The sequence below is a fragment of the Vipera berus genome (assembly GCF_964194415.1).
Source record: "Vipera berus genome assembly, chromosome: W".
In the NCBI taxonomy this organism is placed as follows: domain Eukaryota; kingdom Metazoa; phylum Chordata; class Lepidosauria; order Squamata; family Viperidae; genus Vipera; species Vipera berus.
This window is the reverse complement of record NC_138210.1, coordinates 11,483,812-11,504,150: the sequence shown is the minus strand read 5'-3', so window position 1 is coordinate 11,504,150 and position 20,339 is coordinate 11,483,812. Positions and strand designations below refer to the sequence as shown.

At 43.6% G+C, this 20,339-nt stretch overlaps 1 protein-coding gene across 1 annotated transcript in view; it reads right to left on the bottom strand.

Annotated features, from left to right (window-relative positions):
- LOC308676042 (ubiquitin-conjugating enzyme E2 Z-like) overlaps positions 1 to 20,339 on the bottom strand; it is a 95,653-nt gene that overhangs the window by 63,674 nt on the left and 11,640 nt on the right. Inside the window, exons 2-4 of the mRNA XM_081341754.1 lie at positions 18,008 to 18,080; positions 15,275 to 15,462; positions 3,414 to 3,525 (exon numbers count right to left, since the gene is read on the bottom strand). Coding sequence (XP_081197880.1) covers positions 3,414 to 3,525; positions 15,275 to 15,462; positions 18,008 to 18,080 — 373 coding nt within the window. The remainder of the gene's footprint in view (positions 1 to 3,413; positions 3,526 to 15,274; positions 15,463 to 18,007; positions 18,081 to 20,339) is intronic.

Genomic DNA, 20,339 nt, shown 5'->3' with positions numbered 1-20,339 from the left:
AAGATGGTCTGGTACACCCATCTCTTTAAGAACTTGCCAGTTTGTTATGATCCACACAATCAAAGGCTTTAGCATAGTCAATGAAGCCGAAGCAGATGTTTTTCTGGAACTCTCTAGCTTTCTCCATGATCCAGCGTATGTTGGCAATTTGATCTCTAGTTCCTCTGCCTCTTCGAAATCCTGCCTGTACTTCTGGTAGTTCTCGATCCACATACTGCTGGAGTCTAGCTTGTCTGATTTTAAGCATAACTTTACTAGCATGAGAAATTAGTGCAATGGTGCGATAGTTTGAACATTCTTTGGCACTACCTTTCTTTGGAATTGGAATGTAAATTGATCTTTTCCAAGGAGTCTTATAATTATCAGCCAGTCAAGAATCAGTTCAAAGTATTTGACCATCTAAAAGTTTTCCAGTAATTTCTCCTTTAGAAGATTAGCCAAAGGCCAAAATTTTTCTTTCTTTGCAAACAGTTCTTAGGTTAAGATTTAAGAATGCAGTTCAGTGTGTTTATAATCCCAGAAGGTCAGCAGTTTCTAAACATATGTAGTTTCACTCAGTAGTAGATAACTCAATGCTTTGTTCCCAGCTGTTTTTTGCTGTTTCTAGATGTCTTGCCAAATTCTGGGTCAGTGCTGCTGTAGTTTTCTCTAATCCTCCACTAGGTGTCATTGTTCATTTTTCAACTTTTTAAAACAAAGAGTTATTTTTGTTCTTCTTTTTATATATATATAATTTCATCAATGCTTTTTCAGGTATAGAGTTTTAACAATTTTTTTAGCTTTCAAATTTATCCAAACTGCAGTATTTTATGTTTTTATTCCCCATAAGGGTTTAATTCGCCGCTTCCGTCTATAGAAGGGTGAGGTAATTCCCCCTCCCCCCCTTCTCACTTTGGGAGGCTTTTTGCTTCTTGGGGAAGTTTTCCAGGAAATCAAATATAAAAAGGAGAGAGAAGATCAAATTCCTCACCCAGTTTCAAGCACGCTGTTCACTGTTGTGCTGTTTAGTGCCTTTAGACTTCGGCTGCAAGTAGCTTGGCCTGATCAATGGGATGTGAGCAGCCTTTCTCCTGTCGGGTTAGAAGGCTTTCCCCGAACCAAACGAAATTACCGCCGTCGTTCCAGAGTCATCGGGGCACCCTTCTTTCTTTGCTGCCTCTCCGGGGCAACTTAGATCCATTTGGGGTCCCCTGGCAGGATGAAACTAGCTGCGGGGTGCGGAGGTTCGCAATTCTGTGACCAGGCGCTATGGCGCAAAACCAGAAGTCCTTAACAGAACAGATTAGTATGGCCCAACCCAAATCCTGGGACAGCCAACTTTCCAAAGTTATTTCATAACATGGGTTTTTTACCCAGCATCTCCTCTCAATGGCCTCCCAGGCAAGCAAGATTTTTAAGCAGTGTTCTAGATATTAGTGTTCAAACTGACATGGAATTATTGGGTAAAAATAGATTCCTAGGTTGGTTGGCTAAGAATAAACTATTTTTCAACTTGAAAAATACCTGTCATCGAGTCTGACAAAAATTTTAAGAAGGGCCTACTCTAGAGCAAGATTTGAGTTGTTGAACTCCATGGTCAAATATGGGCCCTTCCACTGTTTGCCATATTATGAGAGAACCTGTGCTGTCTCACTCTCACACACAAAAGGTGTAAGGAGTCTTTATTAAGGGTTCCAAGCCTGAACTGGTATTCCCCAGCAATTCTCTGTGCCAGCACCAGCTCAACCCCAGTGAGTTCCACAGGCTACTCAAATGAAACCAACACTAGTCCTCGAGGCAAAGGCAAGTCCAGTCCACTAGGCAAAAGCAAGTTCCCAAGGCAAAGGCAAGTTCCAAGACAAGGCAGGTTCAAAGGCAAATCCACAGGGCAAAGGTAAGGCCACAAGGCAAGACCATAGTTGAAGAGACATTATCCAAAGTTCAAGGCAAGAACATACAGCAAGGAAATAAACACATTATTCCCAGCATCATTTCACTCCACTTGTTGAGCTAAATAACTGCTTCCTGGTGCTGCATATCAAGAGGGGCAAGACTACCTCCTCATGAGTAGCCTGGCTGACCTTTGTGCCTGCCTCCTCTCAGCCCCATGTACTCTTGGATCTGGAGGAGGAGGTAGTTCTTCTTCATCTCCATTGACTAGCTGCAGCTCTGTACCCTCTCCACTGCAGGCCTCTGGTCTTCCCAGCTGCAGCTGAGCCTTTCCTGTCTCTAGCTCAGCTGGCTGCTTGTCTGGTTGCTCCCTTGTACTCAGCTCCTCCACTCCTGGCTCATAGCCCTCAGCTGTCAGCTCATCCTCCTCTGAACTAGCATCTGGAGAGAGGTCTGGGGACACGTCTGGGGGAGTCATCACAGAACCTGCAAATGCAGTACCCCAGCCATTGCAAATATTTCTCATATTTTGTTCAACTGTCAATTGTATGCCCCCATTAGGCTTAAATACTTATCCCTATTGGAAAGAACAACCCACTGGGATCTGAACCCACAGATCATCATATTTCCTCCTGGGCTCTGTTTACTACATACAATATTTCCTCTGGTACATATTGTATGCAGAACTGCTAAGTTTATAACTAAGCCAGTGGTTCTAAGAACCCAATATATTGAACAAATTGGGGTACCCTGTAAGGGCGATTCATTTAGCTGATTACTGACTACTTGTATTACCACATATGTATTTTATCACTCTAGTTCCTCCTACCTGTTTTATTCTGGAAATTGACTATGTACTATATTTTATTTTATTGATAAGGTTGCAAGACTAATCAATTAATAAACAACTGCTACTTATGAAGGCTATAATAGCTACAGAACATTTTAATAATTCTATATTTCTGTCATAACATAATATTTTAACATAATTGGGAAGCAGATATGTATGTGGAAGTCCCATTACCCTTTGGAATTGGAATGTCTGTTTAAAAGGATATCTAGGCACTCAATAGGTCCTGCTGCTTTGCCAGAATTCTTTGCATTTTTTCCAACCCAATGAAACATTTGAGAAAAATCAGGTAAAAGGACTCAGGATTCCAGTCTGTCAGTAGGATAACTCTCTGAAAAGAAGAGAATAGGCCCACTTTTTGTGTTAGAAGAAAAGCTAGCAAAAGAAAATGAGTCTGAAAAAGGGATTGGGATATAGAGAAAAAAAATACAAAAAATATTTCCCCAGTGCATCTCTATCATATCATAGTTCAGCAGTGGATTGTAACATTGATGATTCCTCCATTCTAAACCCCTCTCCAACCTCCTTGGTCATGTAACCCAAAGTGGAGCTGTGATAAAGAAAATGTAAAAAAAAAATCTAGAAGCCATGTTCTGCATGCTCTCACTTTAAATCTGCCTGTTGTACCAATCTTTTCAATTACCTAATTGGAGAAAGTCCCATAAGCCATACAATTCAAAATCAGCATCCTTACCTGTTCAAATCCAGGTTCATTGTGATAGGGATTCTCAGTCATTAAAGACTGTATAGATATAAGCACCGAAGAAATGCTCTGTGCAGGACTCCAGGCTGGACCAGTCCACGTGCTGCCAGATAGCAAGAAACAGGAGCTTATTTTCATACATGCAAGCAAAAAAAATTCTTAATGGACACAGATGTGAGACAGCGCAAACTCAGGTACCAACTCAGGTGTGACATTTTTACCCAAAGATTGGACAGAAGGCCTGAAGGTTTGAAACTTTGGTTCAGGCTATAGCAGAGCTCTCAAGGCCTAAGCCTCTGACCCATGTCCTACTTCCCTCTACTTGTCAGCCAACAGCTGTGCTCAGCCGTTAGTATTTTTATCTTGACCCAGACATATGCATCCTGTTGTTTTCCTCTGGGGTAGCCATATATCACATGTAAACTCCTTTTTCTGTTGTTTATCCACACTAAGCATATTTCACTTCTCCATATGATGTTATCTACATTACCATATATTATTCCTCCCTATGTAACGCCTATACTATGACGTATGAATACCAGATGAATGCAACTGTATAAATGTATGCTGATTTGGACCTTTCGGGGTTCAGTCATTTTTTTAATGCTTTGTTGGCAGTTTGAACCTACGCAAATAAAATCTTTCCTACATTGAAGAGCTTGGCCTGGTCTCTGTCAATCTTCCTACTACAGATGGACTTCAATGTATTCTGATGTAGCTTGTCACATTCATGAATCCAGTTAAATAAACAAGATGTATCTAGTAGAAATCCCCTTCATGGATTACTGCCTTGTCGTGGCGAAGGGGCTTGCGTAATTCAATGAAGCTATGAGCTATGCCGTGCAGGGCCACCCAAGATGGACAGGTCATAGCAGAGAGTTCTGACAAAACGTGATCCACTGGAGAAGGAAATGGCAACCCACTCCAGTATCTTTGCCATGAAAACCCTATTGACAGTACCAAAAGGCAAAACGATATGACGCTGGAAGATGAGCCCCTCAGGTCGGAAGGCGTCCAATATGCTACTGGGGAAGAGCAGAGGGCTAGTACTAGTAGCGCCAGAAAGAATGAAGCGACTGGGCCAAAGCCGAAAGGACGCTCAGCTGTGGATGTGTCTGGTGGTGAAAGGAAAGTCCGATGCTGTAAAGATTTTTTCTCCATAGGAACCTGGAATGTAAGATCCATGAATCAAGGAAAGCTGGACGTGGTCAAACAAGAGATGACAAGACTGAACATTGACATCTTAGGTATCAGCGAACTAAAATGGACAGGAATGGGTGAATTTAATTCAGATGACCATCAGGTATACTACTGTGGGCAAGAATCCTTCAGAAGAAATGGAGTAGCCTTCATAGTCAATAAAAGAGTAGGAAAAGCAATACTGGGATACAATCCTCAAAATGACAGAATGATCTCAGTTCGAATCCAAGGCAAACCATTCAATATCACAGTAGTCCAAGTCTATGCCCCAACCACCAGTGCTGAAGAGGATGAAATTGACCAGTTCTATGAAGCACTACAGCACCTTATAGAACTAACACCAAAAAATGATGTTCTTATCATCATGGGGGATTGGAATGCTAAAGTAGGAAGCCAAAAGATAACTGGAATAACAGGCAAGTTTGGCCTTGGAGTGCAAAATGAAGCAGGGCACAGGCTGATAGAATTATGTCAAGAGAATGCGATGGTCATAGCAAACACTCTTTTCCAACAACCCAAGAGACGGCTCTACACATGGACATCACCAGATGGTCAACACAGAAATCAGATTGACTATATGCTCTGCAGCCAAAGATGGAGAAGCTCTATACAGTCAGTAAAAACAAGACCAGGAGCTGACTGTGGCTCAGACCATGAGCTTCTCCTTGCAAAGTTTAGGCTTAAACTGAAGAAAGTAGGGAAAAGCGCTAGGCCAGTCAGGTATGAATTAAATCATATCCCTGTTCAATATACAGTAGAGGTGACAAATAGATTTAAGGAATTAGATCTGATAGACAGAGTGCCTGAAGAACTATGGACAGAGGTTCGCAACATTGTACAACAGGTAGCAACCAAAACCAACCCAAAGAAAAAGAAATGCAAGAAAGCAAAATGGCTGTCTGAGGAAGCTTTGCAAATAGCTGAGGAAAGGAGGGAAGCGAAAGGCAAGGGAGAAAAAGAAAGATACGCCCAATTGAATGCAGAATTCCAGAGAATAGCTAGAAGAGATAAGAATGCCTTCTTAAATGAACAGTGCAAAGAAATAGAAGAAAACAATAGAATAGGGAGGACCAGAGATCTTTTCAAGAAAATTGGAGAAATGAAGGGAAAGTTTAATGCAAAAATGGGCATGATAAAGGACCAAAATGGCAGGGACCTAACAGAGGCAGAAGAGATTAAGAAGAGGTGGCAAAATTACACAGAAGAACTATACAAGAATGAGCTTAATATCCCTGATAATCACAATGAGATGGTCACTGACCTCGAGCCAGACATCCTAGAATGTGAAGTGAAGTGGGCCTTAGAAAAGCTGAGCAACAACAAAGCTAGTGGAAGTGACAGTATTCCAGCTGAGCTATTCAAAATCTTAAAAGACAATGCAGTAAAAGTGCTACACTCAATTTGCCAGCAAATTTGGAAAACTCAACAGTGGCCACAGGATTGGAAAAGATCAATTTACATTCCAATTCCAAAGAAAGGTAGTGCCAAAGAATGTTCAAACTATCGCACCATTGCACTCATTTCTCATGCTAGTAAAGTCATGCTTAAAATCCTACAAGCTAGACTTCAGCAGTATGTGGATCGAGAACTACCAGAAGTACAGGCAGGATTTCGAAGAGGCAGAGGAACTAGAGATCAAATTGCCAACATACGCTGGATCATGGAGAAAGCTAGGGAGTTCCAGAAAAACATCTACTTGTGCTTCATTGACTATGCTAAAGCCTTTGATTGTGTGGATCATAACAAACTGTGGCAAGTTCTTAAAGAGATGGGAGTACCAGACCATCTTATTTGTCTCTTGAGAAACCTATATGCGGGTCAAGAAGCAACAGTGAGAACTGGACACGGAACCACTGATTGGTTCAAAATTGGGAAAGGAGTCCGGCAAGGCTGTATACTGTCGCCCTGCCTATTTAACTTATATGCAGAGCACATCATGAGAAAGGCAGGGCTAGATGAATCAAAAGTTGGAATTAAGATTGCCGGAAGAAATATCAACAACCTAAGATACGCAGATGATACCACTCTAATGGCAGAAAGTGAAGAAGAACTAAAGAGCCTCTTGTTGCAGGTGAAGAAGGAGAGTGCAAAACTTGGGTTGAAACTTAACATTAAGAAAACCAAGATCATGGCATCTGGCCCTCTCAATTCCTGGCAAATAGATGGGGAAGAAATGGAGGTAGTGACAGATTTTATTTTCCTGGGCTCCAAGATCACTGCAGATGGGGACTGTAGCCAAGAAATTAAAAGACGCTTGCTCCTGGGGAGGAAAGCCATGGCAAATCTAGACAGCACACTAAAAAGCAGAGACATCACCCTGTCAACAAAAGTGCGTATAGTCAAGGCTATGGTCTTCCCAGTTGCAATGTATGGCAGTGAAAGTTGGACCATAAGAAAGGCTGAGCGCCAAAGAATTGAGGCCTTTGAACTGTGGTGCTGGAGAAGACTCCTGCGAGTCCCTTGGACTGCAAGGCGATCAAACCGGTCAGTCCTAGAGGAGATCAATCCTGACTGCTCTTTAGAAGGCCAGATTCTGAAGCTAAAACTCAAGTACTTTGGCCACCTAATGAGAAGGAAGGACTCACTGGAGAAGAGCCTAATGCTGGGAAAGATCGAGGGCAATACAAGAAGGGGACGACAGAGAATGAGGTGGCTGGATGGAGTCACTGAAGCAGTAGGCATGAGCTTAAATGGACTCCAGAAGATGGTAGAGGACAGGAAGGCCTGGAGGAATGTTGTCCATAGGGTCGCGATGGGTCGGACACGACTTCGCAGCTAACAACAACAATCTAGTAGAAATAGTCCTTGGGATTCAGGGACACATAGGTAACGCTTGTCTGCAAGTCTTTAAGTAGTTGTGCCTTTTCCTGGGATAATGTGACCCCTGCAAACGACACCTAAGAGATGGTGGGAAAAATGCAGCTTTATTAAAGAGTTTCAGATGAGTGCTATGCAAATGCTCCAAGAGGCTCAAACACCTTTTTCTGCTTGAATCAAAAACATTCTATCTAGGTCCATAAAATGGTATGTCAAATTGAAGATTACTGCCAAGACTTAGAAACAAAGAAGAAAAATGTTACATTCATGAAATGTCTAGCTGTATGAAGAAAAACACCAATGTTATAAAGATCACTATTCACTTTCCAGAAATAATATTCATTGATCAGCAATAATAAACTTACATTCATCTTTGGGAAGAGAAGGTATTATTTGGTCAGGGCTACATTGTTTCAGGTTACTATGTTGATTATTGCAGGCCTATAAGTAAGTTGTCCAAAGTCAGCAACAGGTAAGGCTAGACCTTAATGTCAATTATGCCTCCTGTTCTCTGATTTTTCTGAGCTATTTGGGAAGGGAACACTACCAGAGATCTGCACTTACTGCAGGAGTCTTCAGAAATTATTCCTAAGGCCATATTCAGTCCTAGGATTGCAGGTTATCCTCCCACTCTAGAGATTAGAATGGATTTGCAATCTCACAAAAGCACCATAGTACATGCAGATGTTCAGAGCAGTCACAGAATTCAGCATCTTAAGAACTCTTAGCTAGAATGCTTTAGTTCTTACGGTAATACAGAAGATAATACCCAATTGTCAGTACACAAGACTCCAATGCCCTACTTAGCTCCTTGGCTTCCTGTATTGGCACCATAGAAGACTGCTGAGGAATTAGTGGTGTGGACTTTTCCCCTTTATATGTGTAAGAAATAGCTGTGCAGAAAGGGTTATTTAGCAGCAGAGACAATTTGTATGTTATTGCACAACCCCCCCACAGGTGCATTTGGAAGAAATTACTTAGCAAGCTTTGTGGATTCCAGAATTATATTGTTAATCACTCTTGCCTGCCTCTTATCTCTATTCTTATTTATCACCATTAAGATAAAAGAGGACAACATCAGCTCCCTCATCTAATAACTGCCAAGGGGAAAGGGAACAATAGATGCTAAGAGCAACATTCTCATAAACAAAGGGTTTCTTATTTGGGGTCTCAAGGTATTCACCAGACAAATCATCACACCATCATCAGATGCTGTCTATTAGAGACCCTGTCTCCTAAAAATATCCTTAGCAGAAGTTCCACTGTCTAAGGTTATGATCAAATCCCTGATAAGATGTGTCATCAAGCCATCCTGAAGTGCTATTTTTATATCCACCTCTCTTAAGAAAAGTATTTTTAAAAGTACCCAAAGCCCCCAGACAGGGTAAGAATTCAGATTTGGAGAGCCCCTAGTCCTTGCTGGGAACTATTTTCTGCAATAACCTCCTGTCAAAAGCCATTTCAGTATATAGGGTTATTAAAGGAGAACATGAAGGATCAGGTAGCAGTTGTAGACAGGAAGTGTTAAAGGTGGGCAATGCAACCATACTTCTAGGGAAGTAGCCCACAATTCTGTGTGGGGCAGGCTTCTTGTATATCTTGATCCATCCGAACACCACCTTGCAGGTCCAGGTGGTATGCCTGAAGTCCTCTTTATTTCAGTCAAAACCAAGACCCAAATTCACTGTTGTTATAAAACTTGGCTCTAGGTATAGAATAATTGTGTCTCACTGGATGATGCAGAGCTCCTTCTTGGTAGAGACATCTAATTCTGACATTCCTTTGGCTGAACGTACGTACAGTAATTAGGAAGGCTGCTTTCCACATTAGATGTTCCATGGCACAAGGACTGATCTGGGCTCCAGGTAGGATTTGGAGTCCTAACTGGAGATTCATGAATTGTAGCTACACTACAGAAGAGACCTCCACACAAGGAAAAAGGTTCTACATACTATTTAACATAAAAAATAGCAGTTAACAACAACAAAAAGCTTACAAATGTACTTGTGCTTATGGGTTAATAAACACGCTACAGAAAGTAATTACAGGTTGGAATGGGACAACTGGCAGTGGCCATATTGCCATACCCACTTCACCACAGGCCCCCACTGCAGCCAACCCACCACAGGCTTCCATCTTTGGCTGGCCCTCCACTAGCGCTCCTCCCCCGCCCCCTTGTCCCAGGCGATTCACTGAGGGACACTTGTCCCTGGGCAAATCGCTGTGAGGGACAATTACTCACGCCTCCCAGTGGCTGGGTGGGGCGGGCAACAGCCTCAGGCTCTTGGCTGGGAGACGCGGCATTTGCTGTGTGGGGCAACTGGCTGTGCAGCACCTCTAGCCAAGGGCCCTTTGAAGCAGCAAAAGGGGCAAAGAGGGGTAGTAAGCGGGACAGCTCCCTTGCCCTTCGCGGGATGGGGAGAGGAGGGCCCGTCCCTGTCCAAGCCAGGCCACTGTAGGAGGCAACATGTGCCTGGCACGCCCTCCCCCCCGGGCAGAGCACTGCAGCAGCAGCAACAGCAGCAGCAGCCCAGCCAGCAGTTGCTCCCACCGCAGCCAAGCTGCATTTGTAGCTGGGCAGAGAACTCTATAGTAATAAAGCTCCTCTTGTTCAAGATCTTATTGAAGAGGAGCAAGCCAACCTGGCATGCATTACTGAGACTTGGCTGACCCTGGAAGGGGCGGGGGGGGAGGTGTTCCCCTCTTGCAGATGTGTCCAGCTAGGTTTCAGGTTTGGCACCAGGCAAGACCCCAAGGCAGGGGAGGTGGGGTGGCAGTAGTTATCAGATTTGCTCCACAAATCTCTGGTTGTGAGTCCCTGGTCCTGAGGTTGGGTTCACGGGGTCAGATGGGATTCTTACTAGCATACCGGCCTTTCTGTTGTGTGGCAAACTCCCTGCCTACACTGCTGGAAGCCATCTTGGGGCTGGCGGTAGAGTTCCCCAGACTTATGGTTCTGGGGGACTTCAATCTGACATCCCTGGGTGCGGCCTTGGAAGCAGCCCAGGAATTCATGGCCACCATGGCCCTATCTCAAATTATAACTAACCCAACTTGGGACAGTGGTCGCATGCCAGACTTCATTTTTTTTTTGTTGGAGCAATGTCAATGTGACCTGGTGGGGGATGTAAGATTATCCCCCTTGTCAAGGTCAGATCACCCCCTGGTGTCCTTGACACTCTCTGGAACATCTTGCCCCCCGTGAGGTTGTCCCCAAATGTCCTATCTTTTCATAAGGGTGTAAAGACGTGGCTTTGCCAGTCAGCTTGGGGCCCCAATGGGGGAACAGTGCAATGGAGGTAGTTGATTAATAACAGATCCCACCTCCCCCCCCCACTCCACCCCTGCCCTCCCCATGTCTCTTTGGTTTTAAGGTTTGATTTTAACATTTTATGTTTTAACTAAGATGTAACTGTAAGCTACCCAGAGTTACCCTATAAATAAATAATAAACACTGTTTCCCTGAAAGTAAGACCTACCCCCCAAATAAGCCCTAGCTTGATCTCCACAAAGACAAAAACAGCTGTTCCAGTTTTGCCTTCAATGGCCGCCCATCTGCCTGTCTTTCCTCCTCACTGTACAAGCCACACATGGCGGCACCTTCTGCAACTGCCAGGGATGCTCCCACCAAGCGAGAACCGCCATTTTGGGTGGCAAGAAGGAATTCCTGCCTAGCGGAGGCATCACTGGCGGTTTCAGGAGGTGCCACCACATGGGGCATGCCCAGTGGGGAGGAAAGAGAGGCGGGCGGGGGGGGGCATGGAAGCAGCCGTATGACTGGGTGGGCTGCCTCCAGCTCTGTGCGGCAGAAGCTAATATTGATAGCTATACATATAAGCACTAGAAAGGATTACTTGCTCTTTAAAGCCTTTTCCCTAAGTTCTTTAGAAGTTCTGTCACTTCCTAGGGTGGAGAGGCATGAAGGCAAAACCGGAACACCTGTTCTTGTCTTTATGGAAGTTGGGGGGGGGGGAGGATTGGAAGCACGCTAAGTGAAAACCTACTTGGCATCTTTGAAAAGGCAAGTAGAAATCCAACAGGTTAAAATACTTTATTGAATTTCTATCTTGACCCAAATGATTGTTTGGGACACAGCTGTTAAAAAGCCCACCATGAGTCAGTATGGAAAGGAGTGGCACAGTGGTGAGATATAGAACTAAACCCTCATTTAACTATAGAGTACTCCATGCAGCTACAAACGCATCCTGGCTATAGCAGGAGTCACCGCTGGCTGGGCTGCCGCTGATGTCACAGCTACTGCTGCTGCAGCGCTCTGCTGGGGGGAGTGTGCCAGGTGTGTGTTGCCTCCTCCGGTGGCCTGGCTCAGGCAGGGATGGGGCGGGCCCTCCTCTCCCTGTCCTGCGAAGGGCAAGGGAGCCCCAGAGGGATGGGCTGGGAGGGAGGGAGCTGCCCCGCTTCCCACCGCTTTGTCCCCTTTGCTGCTTCAAAGGGTCCTTGGCTGGAGGCGCTGCATGGCCGGTTGCCCTGCACAGCAACCGCTGCGTCTCCCACCTCCTGGCCCAGCCCCCAAAGCCACTGCCTGCCCCACCCAGTCACCAGGAGGTGCAGCTAATTGTCCAGCACAGTGAATCACCTGGGACAAGAGGGCAGGGGAGGAGTGCTGGCAGAGGGCCAGCCAAATGAAGCCTGTGGTGGGTCAGCTGTGGTGGGGGGCCTGCAGTGAACTGGACTCGGCAATGTGGCCCGTCAGTTGTCTTAGACCAGGGCTTTTCAACTGGTGGTACGCGTACCACCTGCGGTACATCAGCACATGGCAGGTGGTACACAGCCCTGCCAAGTGTAGTGGGGGAGGGAACGAGCCAGCACAGCACAGGACTTACTGTGAGAGAGTCCTCTGGAGCTGCAGAGTGGCTGGGGCGAGGCAAAGGCCCCAGGCTCACGTCCGGCTCACCTGGATGAGAAAGGAGGAGGGGGGCGGAGACAGGAGAGGCTATAAAAGGAGGCAGTTTGGGCAGGAGAGGGAGAAAGAAAAAAAGAGGCAGCCTTGGGAGGAGGCAGTGTCAGCTCTAGCTGCACCGAAGGGAAAGAAGAAGGAGGGTGGGGAGAGAGGAGAGGAGAGAAGATCAAGCAGGCCGGCCATGAGCTGATCTACAACCTCTGTGGCAGCCATTCATGCTGGCAGCAACAAACAGGCAAGAAACACAGCAGGGGAGGGGTCGCCCTCCACAAGGAATGAAGAAAGGCAGCAATGAAGAAAGGCAGCATCGGCTGGAGGTGAGGGATGGAGGGAGGGAGGGAGAGAGATGGAGAGTGGAAGGATTCTTATGTGCTTTTGTAACTTTAAAGTTCTGGGATTTGTGCAATGTGGGCTGTGTTCTTAAGGAGTTTTTGGCAATTTCTATTTGGCTGATGGCTGATGTCTTGTGTTAGCTTCTATTGCTGTGCTAATGTTAGCTGCAAGTTTTGCTGCAAGGGATTTTGAAGTATTTTTCTCCTGAATGGATTTTGCCTGTAGCATTCCTTTACATATGAATGGAACCATTTGGGGAGGCTGCCTTAGCTGGCAGCCAATACTTACTACCTTTTTTTTCTTCCTTAAATGCCGGCTGCTGGCTCCTTAACTTTCCTTTCTAGCCAGTAGCTAATTCTTAAAGGGGAATGCACCTTTTTAAGCTAGTTCCCTCAGCAGCTTGTCTTTTCTGTCTGGAGGCTTTTCCTTGGTTGATGAATATATGGAAGAGGGAAATATGGGTGTGTGTATGTCAAATTCTTCCTTCAGAAAGAGATGGGAATGAGAAAGAAGGCCTTAGCACTTGGCCACCAGCAGCCCTGCCATTGACTTTGCTTGTTAAAAGGTTGCAAAAGGGGATCACATGACCATGGGACACTGTGACCATCATAAATATGAATCAGTTCCCAAGCATCCAAATATAATTTTAATTTTAATTTAATTTAATAATATTTCTATACCGCCCTTCTCCCGAAGGACTCAGGGCGGTGAACAGGGCAAGAATAAAAATACAGGATTACAAAAGTTAAAAAATAATTAAATACATGCCCATATACTAAAAACAATTAATACATCTTAAAACCCCAATAAAATAACAATAACAACCCCCCCAGTCCCCCATCAGGCCAGGCCAGCTTGTTCAAAAAAGTATGTTTTTAGCTTGCGGCGAAAGGAGCGAAGATCGGGCGCCGTCCGGAGCTCAACCGGTAGCTGATTCCATAGCTCCGGGGCGCCCACAGAGAAGGATCTCCCCCTGGGGGCCACCAATCGACATTCTCTGACCGGTGGCACCCTGAGGAGGCCCTCTCTGTGGGAACACACAGGGCGGAGGGAAGTTGATGCCGGCAGCAGGTGTTCCCTAAGGTACTCCGGACCCCTGCCATGTAGGGCTTTGAACACCATTACTAGTACCTTGAATCTCACCCGAGATTCACATGACCATCACATGACCCTGGGCATGCTGAAATGGTCATAAGTGTGAAAAATGGTCACAAGTCATTTCAGTGCAATTGCAACTTTGAACAGTTTTTTTTTTGATCATCAAGTTTTTGACACCTTACTAGGTGGTATTAGAATACTGCCATATCCCAAAAGTGGTACAATCGGTGAAAAGGTTGAAAAGCCCTGTCCTAGAGCCTTACATGTAGTCCTCATTCAGCAACCATTCAAAGTTACAATGGTGCTGAACGAGACTTATGACCAGTTGCAGCAGTCACAGTGTGACTATGGTCACATGATCGTGATTTGGGCACTTGGCAACCAGCTCAAAATCACAATGCCACAGCATCTTTCAGTCACATGATCATTATCTGAAACCCTCACTGCTGGCTTCTCACAAGCAAAGGCAATGTAAGCCACCAGGTCGTCAGAAAAGGTGATCAATAACATCACACCTAACATTCAGTATTCACCTAACAACAGTAAATGGAACTGCTGTTGTGTGGTCATGTGATGTGCTTTACGACCATGCTGCTTAGCAATGGAGTTCCCAGTCCCAATTACAGTATTTAAACAAGGACTACCTGTAATTAGCTTTAGAACATTCAAACCCTTCCTCTCCAGATATACCTTTCAAACAAGCAAGTTTGTTTGACATAATGTTGCTAGAAAGGGTCACAAACTTAATGGTTACAAGAATAACCACTTTTGATTCCGGGTCTCATTTTTCTCAAGAACACTGATATACTATCTATATTCAACTAGTTATTTTTTCTTTATAAAAAAAGAAGAAAAAGAAAAAAAACAGAATTTAAGCATCCATAGGAACTGTAATACAAACAAGAGGCTTCTTCAGTCTTTCTCTACTGGCCCCACACAACTCCAAGTAACTGGACTCAAACTGGATGGCATACAGGAACAATCTTTCAAAGGAATTGCTTTGTGGTTTCAAAAAATGCAATACATGTGCACTCTTTCTTTCTATATGTATACACCAAACATATACACACACTTTCACATACCTACAGAAAAGTTACATAGTATTCATTGCTCAGTTGAAAAAAAAGCAGCTTAGAAAGTTAAAATAAGCTTCACTGACCACGTCCACAGCTGTCTCTGGCATAGAACTGGGTGTGGGGGGAATTCCTTCTTTTAATGCTCAAAACCTAAAAGGGTGTAGAGAATTGCCCCAAGCTTGCATCTATATTAGAAAATGGTAAACAGCAGATTCTGGCCATGCATGGCTTGCAGTTATGTGGCTGGTTTTGCCCTAGTGTGTTGTAGATCTCATGCTTTCCCTCTGCCCTATTCTGTTGAAAAACACACATCCACACATGGTCCTTGAGAAAAGAACTGCATATAAGCCTTCCCACAGCACCCACCTGGGCTTCCCCTGCAGAAGAGCTTGAGCTGAGCTACTCCTTACCCTAGAATACTGAGGCAGACCTTCCCATTTCGGTAGAAGTTAGGGTTAAACCTCACTGTATTATTCCCAGTTGTCATCAGTTTGACCCGCGGCGGATGGATAGGATAATCTGGAGGACAGCGAAACAGGAACAAGAAGAAACCCCCTTCGTAAGGCGTGTCAAAGGGACCTGTGATCAACGCATGAATCTGCAAGAGAAAAGCCCAGGCTTGCGCAAACACTTCTGACTGGAAGCATCACTAGCAGCACCTGCTCAAATGCCAACGGCGGCTGACACAAGTCAGGGGAGGCAGAGAAGGCTCTTCTCCAAGCAGTTAGAGAAAACTCAAACACTTCTTAAACAGTTGAAGCCTCAGACTTCATTCCTACCTATTGAGTTGAAGCAGTAAAAATACTGTGCTCTGCTGTCCCAGCTGACCTTTGCCATCTTTTTGCTCTCACTGCTGGGCCAGGCTGGGACTGGCTTTATGCTGGGGGAAAAAAATGGGGGGAGCCTTTTTACTTCTTTGCAGTGTGAAGCCAGTCCCAGCAGCCAAGGCTTATCAGCAGTAGAAAGAAAGAAGATGAAGGTGAGATGGGGCAGCAGACCCTAGGGTGGCAGGGGTCTCAGAGTGCAGGGTGGCAAGGGTAACTGACACTGGGCTGGGGTGGCTGCAGCTTTCCGGGGCATGGCAAGCATCCCCAGAGCCACGTAGTTCTGGGGATGCTTGCCACCCTGCAAGACAGGGTGCAGGGTGACCAAAAGGACAGAGACGGAGGGGAATAGGTGAGTCTGGGGAGTGGAGGCAGTTGCTTACCTTACTGAGACTCAGGGCTGGGAGGAACCAAGCCTGGTATGGTTTGGATTGGGGTGGGTCCTTGGCTAACAATGGTAAAATTTCCTTAATGACACCAATGGGAATTACTGGGACTGTGGTTGCTTAGCAATGCGGCCACATGACAACTTACTTTGTAAATGTACTACTTAGTGACTGAAATTCCATTCCAATTATGGTTGTAAGTCAAGGCCTACCTGTAATTAAACTGAACCAGTAGTTTTGAATGAGAAGTTGCCTCACTGGGCTGTTTACTGGACCCCCACTAAGACCTGATTTTGAAGTGTGCAAGGCTCATTTCCATCCCTGCTGGTTAACACAGCAAGTGTTTGCCATGAAGAAGCAATGTTTTAATTTTTGTTAAGTTGCACTGGAAGACTTTCTGAATGAAAACTGGGACAATAGACTTTTATAGTAAGTAAACATTTACTTAAATTCCAAATTTGCTTGAAAATCGGAATGCTTACTAAAATGTCACAAAATCATGGTGTGTGTGTGTGTGTGTGTGTGTTCTCAATGAGAATTTCAATTTCCAAGAGAGCCTTGGGCTATATATCAACCTTGGATTGACACGCTATTCATCTTAAATATCAATTATTGTAACTGACTGGTGAAGTGATCATTATTTGACTCTAACCATATGTACTAAAAATATCATTGTGTGAATGACAACTTCAAAAAAATATAGTTAGCAAAGGTTAGACTGAGGCTTGCTGCCTTCCCTTAGCCCTACAGCATTTGGGGAAAATCCAGAGATGCAGCAAAAACATTTTTACTAGCCATCTGTTATAACTGCAGGCATGCCCAGACAAGAATACTGCCACCAGAGCTGAAACTCAATGTCCAGTGCTTAAAACAATGGACTGTAACAACTTTTCAATTCTCATTCAACCATGATCTTGTTAGAAAATATAGGGTCATTGAACACTGTTGGCCAAATTTCCCTCATAGGGCAGTTTTGAGGGGAAAAATGGGAAGGAGACTATGCACTCTAAAGAGCTTTTGGAATGAAAGGCAGAATACAACTGCAATAAATCAATGATCTTGGCTCATATTTACCACTACCTGTTTTGTTTTATTTTATATATTTATTATTCCAAGTTAACCAGATTCACAGATTATTTTCTTTGCAGTTCCAATGGCAGTGCTTAGGACACTTGATAAAATTTGATCAGTCAAATGGCTTAACCTGGCTAACCCACAGCTAAAATAAAAGAACTAGGTAAACAGACCCAAATATATGCATATATGAATAACATACAACTTAGATGAGATGTACAATTTGTTTCTCTTCTGTAAGGGACTCAAATCAAAGGAAGTCTCTGTGAGTTTGACACATTCATGCATTTAAAAAAATGCTATGTTCATGCCTCAGTCTTTTCTTTCATAAACACAATATTTTGTAACTGAAAAATCAAGTCTACAGGACTAAGGATGTCTGCCTAAAGATCAATAGCAAAGGAAAAATTAGCCCAGTTCTGTTTCTATGTGAACAACTTTTAACAATTTCATCTCCTCCTCAATTTCCTAACCTGCTTCTGTCTTTTTGACTGCAAGCCTGAAAGACAGAGCCTGTGCTTTATATTTTATACAGCAATCCACAGAACATAAAAATATTAGGAATAGCAATCCAATGGTTATATACTGCTTTTTAAAATATCACCACTCCCTTTGTTTTTTCTCATTTCAACTAATTTCTCAATATAAACACAGTATGAGCTGTCCAGTACTGAAAAGTTTCTTAAGGTGAAGAAATTTGTATTGCTAGCAATTAATCGCACTTTGTTGTTTATAGTGGTTTCTCCAATAACGGCAAGCGCATATATGCCAAGTCATTATATTATTAACTACTTCTTTCTAAAATGGTTAGAAAAACCTTTTGGTACAACTACAGAGCAAACATTTCAATACCACCTACCTTGGTCATATCATGGGGGTCAGGCACGACAAACATTCCAGGAGGTGGCTCCTTATAAATTGACATGATATCCCTGGGAAAGAAAACACACAAATACATTTCTGTAGTTTGCATCCTATTAAGTTTCCTCTTAAATTGCTGACAAATAATCTTGCTTAAAAATACAAAAAGAAATTTAAAACATGTTCAAAGTCTACCCTAAACAGTGCTCAAAATAAAAATTCTTGACCTAAATTTAAGACTCATCTGTAATGTTAGGTTAATATTTCCTCTGGTCACATAGTACCTCATGTTAGTCAGTATACTAATACTATACTATTTCTGCTTATTTGCAACATGTTACTCACAGCTCTTTTTATATCGTGCACACTTATGGATAGCCCCAAAGCACAATGAGAGAAAAAGGAACCTTCCACAGGGGGGGGGGGGATATGAGGAATCTAACATGAAGGGACTTATCACTGTCCACACTTGTCCATAAAGAACTGTTCCTTCACATTTTCCTCAATCTGACAGCATACAATTATCAACAAAAATGTCTATGATGAACAACCTACAACAGATATAAAAAGTCTACAAAAGGTTTAACCACTGGGTATGTAAAAAGCAAAAATCAGACCAAGATAAATCACTTCAGAATTTTTTTCACCTTTAATATAAAATATAAGCTGTACAATTGAATTGAAATACAATCTGAAATCTTTTAGGGGAAAAATAACAATAACAATATACAACGTGATTTCATAAGTGTGCACACCCTCTTATAAGTAGGGATGTGGCTGTGTTCAGAATTAACCAAGCACATTCAAACTGATGTACAATAGTACTCAGTACACACCTGCCATCAATTAAAGTAACTCTAATCAAGCCCATATAAACCAGCTGTTCCAGTTGCATTGTTCTGACATTTACTCAGTTGCCTCTTACAGCAAAAGCCATGGTCTGCAAAGTGCTCATAAAGCATCAATAGAATCTCAATATTGGAAGGCATCAGTCAGGAGAAGGGTACAAAAAATTTCCAAGGCATTGGATATACTATGGAACACAATGAACACAGTCATCAACAAGTGGAAAAACTATGGCACAACAGTGACATTACCCAAGAACTGGATGTACCTCCAAAATTGATGAAAAAAGAAGAAAACTGGTCCAAGAGGTTGCCAAGAGCCCTACAGCAACATTAAAGGAGATGCAAGAATTTCTGGCAAGTACTGATTGTGTACTACATGTGACAACAATCTCCCGTATTCTTTATATGTCTGGGCTGTAGGGTAGGGTGGCAAGACAGAAGCCTTTTCTTACAAAGAAAAACATCCAAGCTTGGCTACTTTTACAAAAACCTATATCAAGTCTGACAAAAGCATGTGGGAAAACGTGTTATGGTCTGATGAGACCAAGTTTGAATTTTTTGGCTATCATTTGAAAAAGCATGTTTGGGGCAAAAACAACACTGAGCATCACCAAAAGTAAACCATACCCACAATGAAGCATGGTGGTGGCAGCATGATGCTTAGGGGCTGCTTTTCTTCAGCTGGAACTGGGACTTTAGTCAAGGTGGAGGCAATTATAATATGCAAGGGAAGAGCAAGATGACGGATGTGGACAAACCTACAGGTGACACTCGAAAAATTAGAATATCGTGCAAAAGTTCATTTATTTCAGTAATGCAACTTAAAAGGGGAAACTAATATATGAGATAGACTCATTACATGCAAAGCAAGATAGTTCAAGCTGTGATTTGTCATAATTGTGATGATTATGGCGTACAGCTCATGAAAACCCCAAATCCACAATCTCAGAAAATTAGAATATTACATGCAATCAATAAAACAAGGAGTGTACATAGAACAATATCGGACCTCTGAAAAGTATAAGCATGCATATGTACTCAGTACTTGGTTTGGGCCCCTTTTGCAGCAATTACTGCCTCAATGCGGCATGGCATGGAAGCTATCAGCCTGTGGCACTGCTGAGGTGTTATGGAAGACCAGGATGCTTCAATAGCAGCCTTCAGCTCTTCTGCATTGTTCGGTCTCATGTCTCTCATCTTTCTCTTGGCAATGCCCCATAGATACTCTATGGGGTTCAGGTCAGGTGAGTTTGCACAGTAATCCCACGGTCATTAAACCAGGTTTTGGTGCTTTTGGCAGTGTGGGCAGGTGCCAAAGTCCTGCTGAAAAATGAAGTCAGCATCCCCATAAAGCTCGTCTGCGGAAGGAAGCATGAAGTGCTCCAAAATCTCCTGGTAGACGGCTGCGTTGACCCTGGACTTCATGAAGCACAGTGGACCAACACCAGCAGATGACATGGCTCCCCAAATCAACACAGACTG